Genomic DNA, 13,450 nt, shown 5'->3' on the forward strand with positions numbered 1-13,450 from the left:
AAACAAAGGGTTTTAAATATATATATTTGCTCAGCAGGAAAGCAACAATTTTTCCGTTTTGGAATTTCCTCACTTTACAAACTAGAAAGAGCGAGTGGAGGTGCCTGCACTGAACGTGGGCTGTAGTCCCTTTCCGACTCACCGATGCTGGGCACTATCCCTGAAATGGTTGGTAACCGATGCTGGCTGGAGTTCGGTGCAGACAGGGAGCACTCGTCTCAACAAATGAATGTGATTAAAAATGGGTTTAAAGACCTACATGCTATTCACTATCTGTGTCCTAAAACTCGAAAAGGCATTATGGTTTTCTTTTTGGAGTCTTACTACGTAAGCCAGGCTGGCCTCAAACCCAGAGACCAGGCTATCTCTGCCTCCCAAGTGCTGGGAGCAAAGGCATGTGCTACCATTCCTGGCTTTACAAAATGTTTTTAAAAATATGCTGTAACTATAGATAATCATAATGCATTAAACATTTCAAAGAGCTGACAGAAAGGATTCTGAAATATTTCGCCACAAAAAACTGACAGGCATTCAGAGCGATAAATACACTCACCTAACTTCAACATTAGCAACTAAACATAGCACTCCATTAACACGCAACACTTTTATGGTTTCTGTGGATTAGTTAAAATTAAATTAATACCAATTACTTTTTTTGGCCTTAAAAGCCAGTTACCAATACTAATGTTTCAAGCATCCCAGAAAAAGATTCTAAACAAGACCTAAGACAGATAAAAGAAATATACTCAATACAAAAGAAACAAAAAATATAATTATTTATAACATTATGTGCCTGTCTTTCTATAGGAACTAACACCTACCAACACCAAAAAGCAGTGAATACAAAATCAACATAGAGAAATAAACAGCTTTTATCCACATTCTAATAAAAAACACATAAGCCATAATGAGGCTATGCAGACAGACTCTGTCTCAACTCCCCCATTATATACTTATTGAATATATATACTAGATAAAAATATTTTCTTCACACTAGCTATAGTGAATGATAACTACAAACCTTTTTTGCTGACAGACTTGGCAAGGATAACATGATTTTGTGTAAAAAGATACAATTTTACAACAATGTAAACTTCTTCCCAAAATTAATTTTTAGGGCTTAATGAATTTTCATTAAAAATTTCAGCGGGAGAGCATTTGGGATCATGTAGAAGCACAGTCATGTGCAGGCACCACACAGACAAACAGACACATACCCACCCCAGATAGGTTTCCTTACTTATTTTTGTATTTGGGGTGCGTGTGTTCAGCCCTGGCTATCCAAGATGGACTGAAACTCAGAGTCCTCCTGCCTTGGCCTCCTGAGTGCTAGGATTAAAGGTGTGTGCCACCACTGCCTGACCACCCCCCCTTTTTTGTCTTTTGAAACAGGGTCACTCTCTGCGGCCCTGGCTAGCCTGGAATTCACGATATGGAACAGGCAGCCCTAAACTCACAGAAATTTATTGGCCTGTTTCACATCAGAAAGTTTCTTTAAAGCGAGCGTTCTAGGTAACTATGAAGTCCATTTGGATGAATAAAATTCAAAGACATTGAAGAGAAGAATAATGGAAGATCAGACTAGACTAGTGGTTACCAGAAGGTGGGGAGAGCAGGGAGGAGGGACAGACAGGGAAAGGGTGGTCATGGGAATTAAACCGCAAAAGAACTAAATGAAATGACTTTAAATATATTCTTCAACTATAAAGAAATGATCAGTATTTCTTCAGTATATAATGTATACATATGCAGAGTTATCATATGCTACATAAAACATATACAATTCATGCCAGTTAAAAATATAAATACATCTGGTATGATGATGTATGCCTGTAATCCCTATGGAGGCTGAGACAGGAGGATTACCGAAAGTTTAAGACTATACAGTAAGCTACAGAGTGAGACACCATCTCAAAAAACAAAAACAAAAACCAAACAAGGGAGTAATGAGGTTGTCTGTGATGTATTTTCAAGTATTAAAATATGTATCGGCGTTAAAATAGCATTTTCAAACTGTTTTACTAGCCCCGAGTGACAGCTTGAGATGTGGCCTCAGAACTGATGCTGGGAGACACAAGAACACACAGCACCACACTAAACAAGAACACGCAGCACCACACTAAAAACGACGCTGCCCACGCCAGCACCCTTGAAAAAAAGGATTGTCCAGTAAGCGACGCTAGAGCTCTATTGCCCGACGTCGTTATCTGGAAAACCGCAGTGAACACCATCATTAACTGCTACAGCAAAGTACTGGTCTATTTTAAGAGAAGACATTTCTAAAATGAAACAAAAGGAATAAATGTTAGTGGAGCACTAGCTGGTTTGACTGTAAAAAAAAAAATACACGTGCAGCAAAACAAATGCAAAGGACAAATGGGGAAACAGCCCTAAGATAAAGAACTGTCTTCAAAAGATAAATACAACAAAAACCCCTGAGGCTCCGACAGAAACAGTCAAAGGACAATTACCAGGAAAAATCAGGAATTAGTAATAAATACGAGCTTATGACCAACACTGCCAGCAAACATGCTAATTATGATGAGATACCGCCCTTTCCTCTACCAGTCTGTGTCGTTTTGAGAGGCACAGGCACGGAAGCCAGTTCTCTGCAGATCTACCGCCTGTGCATCAAGACTTTCACCCAGTCACTCCCCAAACACCAGGAAGCCTAACAGACTCTGAACCTGGAGGAGGTAAGGACCTTCCCAAACAGCAGAAAGAAGAGATTTTCATCAGGTAATTACTTGTGCAACCAACAACATGATTATAGCCATTCCAAGTGTCATTAGGAAAACCTTAACAAAGTGTTCGGATAATTTGATAGTCACACCTGATGGGGGTGGAGGGAAGAAAAAGTAACATTTATCTTTCAAGGAAGAAGAATTAGCTAGTAAAGCCAAGGAAGGCCAGCTGGGAAAAGAGCTACAAAGGGGTGGAAAGAGAGAGAGGGAGGGAGGGAGGGAGGGAGGGAGGGAGGGAGGGAGGGAGGGAGGAAGGGAGGGAGCGGGAGGGAGAGAGGGAGAGGGAGAGGGAGAGAGAGGGAGGGAGGGAGGGAGGGAGGGAGGGAGGGAGGGAGGGAGGAAGGGGGAGGGGGAGGGAGAGAGGGAGAGGGAGGGAGGGAGGGAGGGAGGGAGGGGGAGGGGGAGGGAGAGAGGGAGAGGGAGAGGGAGGGAGGGAGGGGGAGGGGGAGGGAGAGAGGGAGAGGGAGAGGGAGGGAGGGAGGGAGGGAGGGAGGGAGGGAGGGAGGGAGGGAGGGAGAGATACAAAGGCCCAGATGTAGGAAGGAGCAATCCCTGAAACAGACTGAGAAGACATGACGACCTGAGCTCAGGAGATGAAGCTGGACCTGCAGCACCACAACACACACCTCAGTCTTAAGGCTGAACTGGGAGGTCAGCAAAAGGTTTTAAATACATGTATTACATCAGACTTGTTATTCATTCATTCACCTCATTTGTTTATACTGTTGTTATTGTTATTATTATAGACAGAGTCTCACTGTGTATTATTCTTATTATTGACAGAGTCTCACTGTGTAGCCCTGGCCTGGAACTCAGTATGTTGAACAGGCTGGCTTTAAACTCAGAGATCCACCTGCTTCTGCCACTCAAAGGTGTACACCACCAAGCTCAGCTATTTTTTTTTTTTAATAAACTGTCTCTGTTACAGTCTGAGGAATGGCCTGGGAAGTGAGGGCAGGGGATGAGTGGAGTAACTATGTCCAGGTACAAGGCAACTACAATTCTGGGAGTGACCCTGAAGGGTGATGCCAACTAGAGGGTGGCCACCGAGATAGGCAGCAGGTGGCTGCCAGATATTGAGCACGCAAGTCACAAGCCCCCAGTGACTCAGCTCCTGGTACAAGGAGCTTCACAGATAGCAGCGCTGCTGCTGATAATCTACGCACCCTTGCACCCAGTGACCTCCTTCTAGGAACCCATCCTAGAAGAATAATCAGACACTTGACAAATGTACACATTTAAAGTCTACAAGCTATTCGAAAGCACTTCCCTCTGTTCAATACAGACTGAACCTAGGGCCTAACACGTGACAGGAAAGTATCTAGCTGCATCTCCGACCTTTTTTTTTGGGGGGGGGGAGGTAATCAGTCTAAACATAGTAAATAGGAAAGTCTTAAATCATGATATTGTCATATAATGGACTATTCCTATTAAGGAGTCATTTAAAAGTCTCATTTAATGTTATAAGTTGTTCCTCTGAATATGTTTAGAGAAAAAAAAGGAGCCTGTAAAAATCAATACGATCTTAATTTTTAAATACAATCTATTAAATACAAACAGGTCAGGCTGGAGAGATGGCTTGGGGGTTAAGAGCACTGGCTGCTCTTCCAGAGGACCTGGGTATGATTCTTATGCACAATGTGTTTAGAATAGTATCTAATAGTTAGTATTCAACAAATATTACTTAAAGTAGAAATAATTTTGAAAGTATGGTGTCTGTGTGAAAAATTGGAAAAAGTAGAAAGTCCACAGAAATTTAAAGATATTTTATTGTTTGTTTTTGTCTTGCTTGTTTGTTTTTTGAGACAGAGTCTCCCTGTGTAGCTCAGGCTGTCCTGGAGCTCATTCTGTAGACCAGGCTGGCCTTGAACTCACAGAAATCCATCTGTGTCTGCGTCCAGAGTGTTGGGATTAAAGGCGTGTACTACCATGCCCAGCAAATGTATAGCACAGGCCAGCCTTGAACTCATGATCCTCCTGCCTCCACCTCTGTCTGCAAATCCTAGATGTGTGTACCTGTATTTATTAAAATAAACTTTATTTATTTTATGTGTATGGGTGTTTTGCTTTCATGTGTGTCTGTGTACCACATGTGTGCCTGATACCCATGGGGACCAGAAAAGATCAGATCCTCTGGATACATTATTCTGCCTGCATGTATGCCTGCAGGCCAGAAGAGGGCACCAGATCTCATTACAGATGGTTGTGAGCCACCATGTGTTGCTGGGAATTGAACTCAGGTTCTTTAGAAGAGCAGCCAGTGCTCTTAACCACTGACTGAGCCATCTCTCCAGCCCCTGAACAAATTCTTTTATGCCATAATCCTATGTTGTCCATAGGAACATATATACTCAAGAGACATATTTTTTTAAAAAAATACATTTTATTTATTTGTGTGTGTGTGTGTGTGTGTGTGTACACACATACGCACACGCGCACACACGCTAGTGTGCATGTGCGTGTAGGTCAGGGGGCAACTTTTTTCTTTCCATCATTACATTCCCAGGGGTAGAACTCAAGGAACAGGCAATGCTTTATTCTTGATCCATTACATCATCCTAAAGAAATAATTTTTAAAAGGAGCAAAGTAGCAGGATAATCTACTGAGTGGGAGAAAACCTTTTCATGTTATATGTCTCATATGGGCCTAATCTCTAGAGAATATAAAGAACTCTTTCAATTCAACAACTAAAGCCTCCACTAGCAAACAAGCAGAAAGATGTGAACACACAATGCTATTGGCTAATGCAACCACAGAAAGACACCTCACATTAGAACAAGGCCAATCAGAACCACGATGGAGTAGTCTTCACACACACCAGCATGGGTGCAACTGAGAAGGGAGGGGAAGCCAGGAGGTGGGAAACTGGAACCTTTGCTGGTAGGGTGTAGGGGGGTATGAGCACCTGGGAAACAGTTCCACGAAAGGTTAAGAAGCGTAACACATGACTCGGTGATCTTACTGCTAGCTCTATATATTCACGAGGAATGAAAACATAGCTCTAATCCAAAATCTGCAGCCAAATGTACATGGGAGTATTATAACAGCAAACAAGCCCTTGCATCCCCATCCACTGATGAGTAAACAAGATCATATATTGATACCTCCAGAACATCATTTGCTAATAAAGATAAGTGAGCTGCTGATACGCATTTGCTGAGTAGCCCTTATCTGAAATGCCTTGGATCAGAAGTGGTTTGCTTTTTATTTCTTTTTCGCGATTTTGGAATATTTACATATACAGAATGACCTATCTTGTGGACGGAACCCAAGGATGCTATGAAATTCATTTCTACTTCGTATTTTCCTTAGCCAAAGTATTATTATACAGTTTTTATATTGGTATTATTATACAATTTTAGGGTAAAGGTTATGCATTTTGCCTTGAGATCAGGTATGGAATGTTGCTGTGGCGTTGTGCTGGTGTTTAAAAATTCAGACTCTGGAGCATTTCAGATTAGAGAGATTGATGTCCATGACCATCTGGATGAGCCCTGACAACAGGCTGAGAAAGAAACCAGACACAGGGAGCAGCTCCTCCGTGCTGTTGTTATGACCTCGTGAATGGGTACCCTTAGACAGCTGGAAGTAGGCTGCTGGGGCTGGGGTTGATTGCTTTAAAAGCACTGACTTTCAGGATGGAATAATGAAAACGTTCTGACTTCGACAGCGGGCTATACAGCCTGTGAAAATGCTAACCACCATTTGATTAGATACTTCTGAATGGCTAAAAGCTACAGTTTATGCTATGAGAATTTTATTTCAATTGTTAAAAGAAGACTAATCTACCTTTACTAAAAACTCAGAGTGGTTCCTCACAACTGCAGAGAGGCTTTTAAAAACTCCTTTTAGACTTAAGTATTAATTTGAAAATGTCAAATTACCATGGCTCATGGGCAGCAACCGTCCTAGCAGCCTAGGAAGGAGGTGAGTAGATTAAGGCAGAGAATTCAAGTAAAGTGCGTTCAGTGAATGAGCGCTAGCTACCAGCAGTAGAGTGGTGTCTGGAGTCTAAGCAGGATGTGAAAAACACCACACTTTGCATTTCTCTTCAGGTTAGTAACAGACACTTCGGCAAATGGCAGATTTGTTCCACAACATCGAAAGGAAAACATGTAATCTGATCTGAAGTTATTTACCGGTCTAGCATCTCATTTAAAAATAACTGAACAACCAAGTCTGTGGTTAGAATGAGACACCAAACTACAGTAACTCTGTTGTGGCTGTCTCAGGAGTCCAAAACGACTCTAGACACCAAAAGCAAATTGCAGGATATATCTTACAAGGTCAAGGAGAAAGGAGCTTGGAGCTGCTAGGAGGGAAACTGGGAAGTGTTCTTGCTCCTCTTGGGCTATTAATAGGTCTTCAAAGACTGCTTCCCTGCAATGTACACTGAGTTTCTACAGGGTCAGTTACTCACTCTGAAATGCAAGTTAAAAACAGACCATAGCTATGGATACATGAAGATTAGAAACAGACCATTTCCGTCCTTTAAAATAATGACACTTTATAGATCACACTAATCACTTTATCTGACAACAAGGCAAAAATGTAAAAATTTTCAAAGTGTTCTGGAAAAAAAAGGCAACAGCACAATCATCTGTTAAAAGTAAGGAAAGCAAAACAAGAAAAATCAAAACAAAACGGTGTGGTGCAGCATATGCCCACAGCCCCAGCTATTCAGGATGACCTCACCGGCAGGTGAAGACGGGCCGGCACCACGGTGAGGCCTTGCTTTTCTGTTTGTTTGTTTGTTTTGAGAAAGGGTTTCTCTGAGAAGCCCTTGACATCCTGGAATTTGCTCTGTAGACCAGGATGGCCTCAAACTCTCAGGGATCTGCCTGTCTCTGCCTGCCAAGTTTAGGGATTATAGGCACAAGCCACTACCACCTGGCTTGTTTTTTTCTTTTTAAAGGTGGGAGCAGAGGTATAGTTTGGAATTGCCTTGCTTGTACACAAACACATAGAATGAACAGCTTTAAATACACTGCATGTTTCTGCAGTACAATAAAGGACAAGTAGACTAAAAAGAAAAGATAAAATTATAACCAAGACTAAGTGGCGTGGGAGGTCCTTCTGTATATGTGCTGCTTTTATTGGTTAACGAATAAATAAGCTGTTTTGGGCCTGCGAAGGGCAGAATAGAACTAGGTGGAGAAAACTAAACTGAATGCTGGGAGAAAGAAGGCGGGGTCAGAAGAAGCCATGTAGTCCCGCCGGAGACAGATGCCAGAACTTTACCTGGTAAGCCACAGCCTTATGGTGATACACAGATTAATGGAGATGGGTTAATTTAAGATACGAGTTAGCCAGAAATACACTTAAGCTATTGGCCAAACAGTCTTGCCAATAATATAGTTTCTGTGTGATTATTTAGGGAGTCTGGGCAGCCAGGAAATGATCAAGTGGCCTCCATACAACAACTAAGTGATAAAAACAGCCTAACTCATACATGTAGGATGTGTTCCAGATGAATCACAAGAGGAATGGACTATGATATGGTATTCTTGGATATTACTGCAGTATTACACTGGAATTCTATATTGTTATAGTATTGCTATTTTTAGTGGAATGGGCACAATAGTATAATAACATACTGTCTACCATGCTCAATCAGTCACAGTAATGTCTAGCAATATATGGAATATATGAATAAACAGATTTGCATTTTCTGTGGGTTCCCAAGCTTTCTTGTAACAGTTTCCTATCTGTAGAGAGAGTGGTCCAGGAGGATTTGAGATTAGACATAAAGGACTGCCTAGCAATGGGGTGAGCACTGCTGAGAAGGTAGGAGTGCTACTGAGGTGGGGTTGCCATGGTGACTGCTGATTACCTGTATCTGTACTTCTCAGGCCCATTCGAAACCGTATCTGCTTGCCCTGCAGGACCTCGGAAAGGTGTTTTGCAGTCCAGTGTTGTGCTGGCCAATCAAAAACCATGTTACAGAAGATTGCAGGCTGCTGTAGAGACATTATAATTTCTTTTGCTTTTTCTGGCGTGAAAGGTTTGACACATTCACCTAGGGAGAGAGAAGAATAGGGCATTAGACAACAATAGACAGATAACTGTAGTTATTTCCTAGGGTGTGAGGAGAGAATGGCTAATGTTGCTTCTGTCCTAGCAAATCTTCCCCTGCAACCGCACGGCACCTGCACTCTATTCATCATTGATTAGGTAAATATTTGGCCTCAGAGGCCAGAATTCTTGCTTTTTATTGTTTGTTTGTTTGTTTGTTTGTTTGTTTTGTTTTTGAGACAGGGCCTCAAACTACAGTCCAGGTTGGCCTGGAATTCACAATGTAGCTCAGGCTGGCCTAGAATTCATGAAGATCCTCTGCTTTGGCCTTTTAAACACTCGGATTGCAGGTGTGAGGCACCATACCTGGCTAATGTAATTCTTTTTTAAGTGATTTTTTATATTAAATTTTAACTGTTGGTAAATATAAATTTCAATGTTAATAGTAAAGTTTTAGTTTTTAAAAGGTTTCCTATCTAATTTAAAAACAATAAAATTTTTGGAATATAACACTTCTTAAACAGAAGGTTAGGTTAAAAAAATGCTGATGAGAATTACTCTATAACAGCCAGATTTTCTGGAATCATCAATGACTGTACTTGCTATATGACATGTTTAACAGCAAAACAAACAAAATGACTATGGTATAGCAGTCAATCGGGAAAGCAGAGATTGCTTTTCATTGCAGTTTCTACAATAAAAGATACAGCATTACTAAAACCCCAGCATTGAGAAGCTGAGGAAAGGGGACCAAGAGTATGAGGCCAGCCTGGGCTACATAGTTAAGTCTCAGGACAGCCTGAGTTATGTACTGAATTATATATATTCACTACACATGTAAACAGTTAAGAGATACCAAACTAGGATGTACTGAGAACTCAAATTTTACAGAACCTGGGCTGGAGAAACAGCTCAATTGGTACTTAGCATTTCTTCCTATAGCCCCCAAATCATTGTAGTGCATGTGATTATAATCCTAGCACTCCAGGGAGAGAAACAGGAAAATCAGAAGTTCAAGGCCACCCTCGGTTACATAGAATGTTTGAAGCCAGCCTGGACTATGTAAAACCGTCTCGAAATTATTTTAAATTTTGGAAGGACAGTCTGCTATTCTCTCATTTACTCTATGTATCCTCCCTTCCCACCCCCTTTCCTCTCTCCTTTCATCTCCGTCCTTCTCCTTCCTTTCCAGAGAAGGCTAGATAACACGGTAGACAACTGCTCACTCCTCCCTCTCCACTCCACCTTCCTCTCTCCTTTCATCTCCCCGTCCTCCTTCCTTCCCAGGGCCATTTACATGGTGGACAACCGCTCCACCAAGGAGCTACTGTTCCAGCAGGGGAGGTTCTCTTTAAAGATATCCTAACATGGACCGCCTGGACAGCTTCACACTGAGTCTCAGACACACACTTAGGAGTCTCAAAATCTCCCATCAAGAGTCCCAATTCCTCTGCCACCCAACCTCCTAAGTTAATAAAGAAAGAGGAGGTCTGACCCAATTTAGGGCTTTTCTTTTCTTTTCTTTTTAAGACAGGATTTCTCTGTAGCTTTGAAGCCTGTCCTGGAACTAGCTCTTGTAGACCAGGCTGGCCTCAAACTCACAGAGATCCACCTGCCTCTGCCTCCTGAGTGCTAGGATTAAAGGCATGCACCACCGGCCAGACTCTTTTCTTTTTTTTTTTGAGACAGGGTCTCTCTACATAGTCCTGTCTGACCATCTCTAGCCTTGAGGTCACAGAGATCCTTCTGTAAGGCTCATTTTTAAGACAATTTTTAAGTCTTGTTCCTTCTCAGGAAGGCCCACACTGTAGAATCTGTCTTTAAGCCCTTGGTGATAGAGGTACATAGGCTCCCTGCCCTCAATAGCTAACACCTAAGAACCCTGACCTCCGCAAGGGATGAGATCAGGGTGGGTGCCGTTGGTGATAGAGGTGAACAGCCCAGGCTCTCAACAGCTAACCTAAGAACGCTGACCTCAGCAAGCAATGAAATCAGTTTAGGTACCCTTGGTGACCGAGATGCATAGGCTCCCAGCTCTCAGTAGCTAACACCTAAGAACTTTGACTTCTTCAAGGGATGAGATCAGGGTAGGGGTTGGAGGAAAGGCTGAAGAGCTGGGACCAGGAGGAAAGCGTCTGTCTTTACTTTCAGCTGGTTGGTTTCATTTCTTTGTGTTGGTAACTTTACATACAGACACAGATCAGCGGGTCCCCTCCCCCCTAAGGATAGTTGATGGGTGTGGAAATACTACTGAGAAAATTAATTTTGAGTTAGGTTTCTATCATAAGCAACATTCAATGTTTTAAATGATCAACAGGCAACAGTCAATCTACTCTTTACTGATATCTGCCACTCCAGTACATCTCAGTAACTTCAAGAACACTCCATTCCAGTTCCAAGAAACACTTTAGCCACCAAAGCCACTGGAGTCACAACTACTTCAGCTACAGACAAACCTGCTCTGGGTCTGGGAGACTTCACTTCAGCCATGACAAGCCTTGGTGAACTCTAGATGGCCCCACCTAGCCTGCAGCAAGTCTCACTCAGGACGGGAGTGGGGGCAGCTTTCCCAGTGACTCCTCAATAAATTTGTCATTAATGTGTATGTGACTTCTATGGATGGTGTGGTCCACACAAAAACACAGCTCTCTACTCAGAGGGAGTAAGAGAGTTCAATCTAGAGCCAAATATGACCATGGCCCAGAAACACATTCAGGCTGCCCCAAACACCATGTTCCACCATAGAAGTGGTTACATGACATTTTACTAGTTACAGAACAAAGTCATACATCAAGGCCTCAACCAAATACAAGAGTGGGAATCACAGGTAGGCAGGGTACGGCAAAGCAAGGCAAATTTTGCTATAAGTTTTATATACTATCTAACAATAGTCTTAGCTTTGGGGTTGGTGTAGGTTAGTGGTTTGCTAAGAAAACATTGTAAAGGTTTTAACAGTCAAAAGAAAATTAGTTCAGGAGGGAATAAGTAATAAGTGATTTCCAAAAGGACTAAAAAATGGCCCAAGATGATTTGGTTCTGGTCTGCAACATGTTAACTCTCCATAACTTCAGTCATTTTATGTAGAATCTACTTTTATTTTTGGTGTGTATATATTTGTGTGTAGTGTGCATGCATGCACGCATGTATGTGTATTTACATGGATGTGGTGGACAGGTGCAAATGTATGCATACACACGGAAGCTTAATGTTGGGTGTCTTTATCGATACTGTCCACTTAATTGATAAAGATAGGGCTCTGTCTATGGCATCTACGGCTCACCCATCTGCTAATCTAGCCAGGAGCTTGCCCTGAGGACCTCGTGGCTCTACCCTGAGTACTGAGATTACAGGCAGCGGTCATTCCTGCCCAGTTTTTTAGTGGGCTCTGAAGATGTGCACTCCAGTTTTCCAGCCTGCCCAGGAAGCCCTTTATCCACCGAGCCATCCACCCAGTCCCAGCTTGGACAATCTTTAACAGGCGTGGGTCTCTTTTCTTTCTAGAAACTCAAGCTGTGGTGCATATGTATGACTTGGGATGGGTGGACTAGAAGCTGTGCACAAGTCAGTTGCTCCCCAGTCCTGGCTATAGAAGCAGGCTGGTTTCAGTCTTGTGTCAGTCTGAGAAATGTCCCTCCGGTATCCTGACTGCTCCTTTCAAGGCGCAACACTAGGTCTCAATAAAACCTCTTCTAAATGGTCTTTTGGTGCCAGTGACAAGAGCAGATGACACTAAGGACAGATGGAGCACTGGCTTTAGCTCTAGGCTTGCAGTTGCAGCAGCAGCTAGAAGGTAGCTAGAGAGTGGCTCTTGAGGTTCCAAGTTCTCCAGCCTCCCAGTGTCATAAGCCTTCAGCTCACAGAGCAGCTGAAAGGAGACTGAAGTGTTCCAGTGAGCTGCCCTGGGTTATAGGCTGAGAAAGCATTTGCCTGAAGCCTAGAAATGTTAAGACCGCTCAGTGTTGAGCCACAGACACCCAGAGCCTACAGCAATAGGTACCTAACTTGAACATGGAGGGCTGAAAGGCAAGAGCTATAAGACCCTAGCTCTCAAGGTCTAGAGTCAGGAATCTCTGGCATTGGAGGTGGAGACCAACAAGGTCTGACGGAGGACCTCAGAGCCTAGATCTACAAGTCTCTACAGTCAAAAGCCCAGCTCATAGGCCTCTGGAATCAGGCTCCCAAGAACAAGGAACAACAGCTCCTTGTTTGTTTAAGATTTTCTTTGACTACAACAAGAGGGCCCTCATGCATCTGCTGCGACAAAGGTCTTAATTCACACCGGCCTATCAGTGTTCACACCAGGTGCCCGCTGCAATGCCTCACATCCCAGAGAGCCTGATTCCTTGTGTGCGAACATGGCTGAGTCACATTTCCAAAAAAGGATTTTGTTTTTGAGACAGGGATTCTCTGTGTAGCTTTGGAGCCTGTCCTGTCCTGGATGGAACTCACTGTCGCCCAGGCTGGCCTCAAACTCAGAGAGACACCTGCTTCTGTCTTCCAACTGCGGGGAATTAAAGGCCTGCTAAAACGCATATTTTTAAAATGCTAGAGAAATGGCTCAGTGAGTAAGAGTGTTTGCTGCCATTAGCATGAGGACCTGAGCTCTGATGTCAGCACCCATAAAAAAGCTAGGTATGGCCATGTATACATGTGTGTGGTAGCCTAGGCCCAGACTCAGTGAGTTGTCTCA

General features: G+C 42.9%; 1 protein-coding gene across 3 annotated transcripts in view; it reads right to left on the reverse strand.

The window, feature by feature from the left end:
* The window catches only part of Hspbap1 (HSPB1 associated protein 1), a 53,982-nt gene that overhangs the window by 26,076 nt on the left and 14,456 nt on the right, over positions 1-13,450 (reverse strand). For all 3 annotated transcript variants that reach the window (XM_075965259.1, XM_075965250.1, XM_075965240.1), the window contains exon 2: positions 8,579-8,764. In XM_075965259.1, the coding sequence (XP_075821374.1) occupies positions 8,579-8,764 (186 nt within the window). The remainder of the gene's footprint in view (positions 1-8,578; positions 8,765-13,450) is intronic.

The sequence above is a fragment of the Microtus pennsylvanicus genome, chromosome 1 (assembly GCF_037038515.1).
Source record: "Microtus pennsylvanicus isolate mMicPen1 chromosome 1, mMicPen1.hap1, whole genome shotgun sequence".
In the NCBI taxonomy this organism is placed as follows: Eukaryota; Metazoa; Chordata; class Mammalia; order Rodentia; family Cricetidae; genus Microtus; species Microtus pennsylvanicus.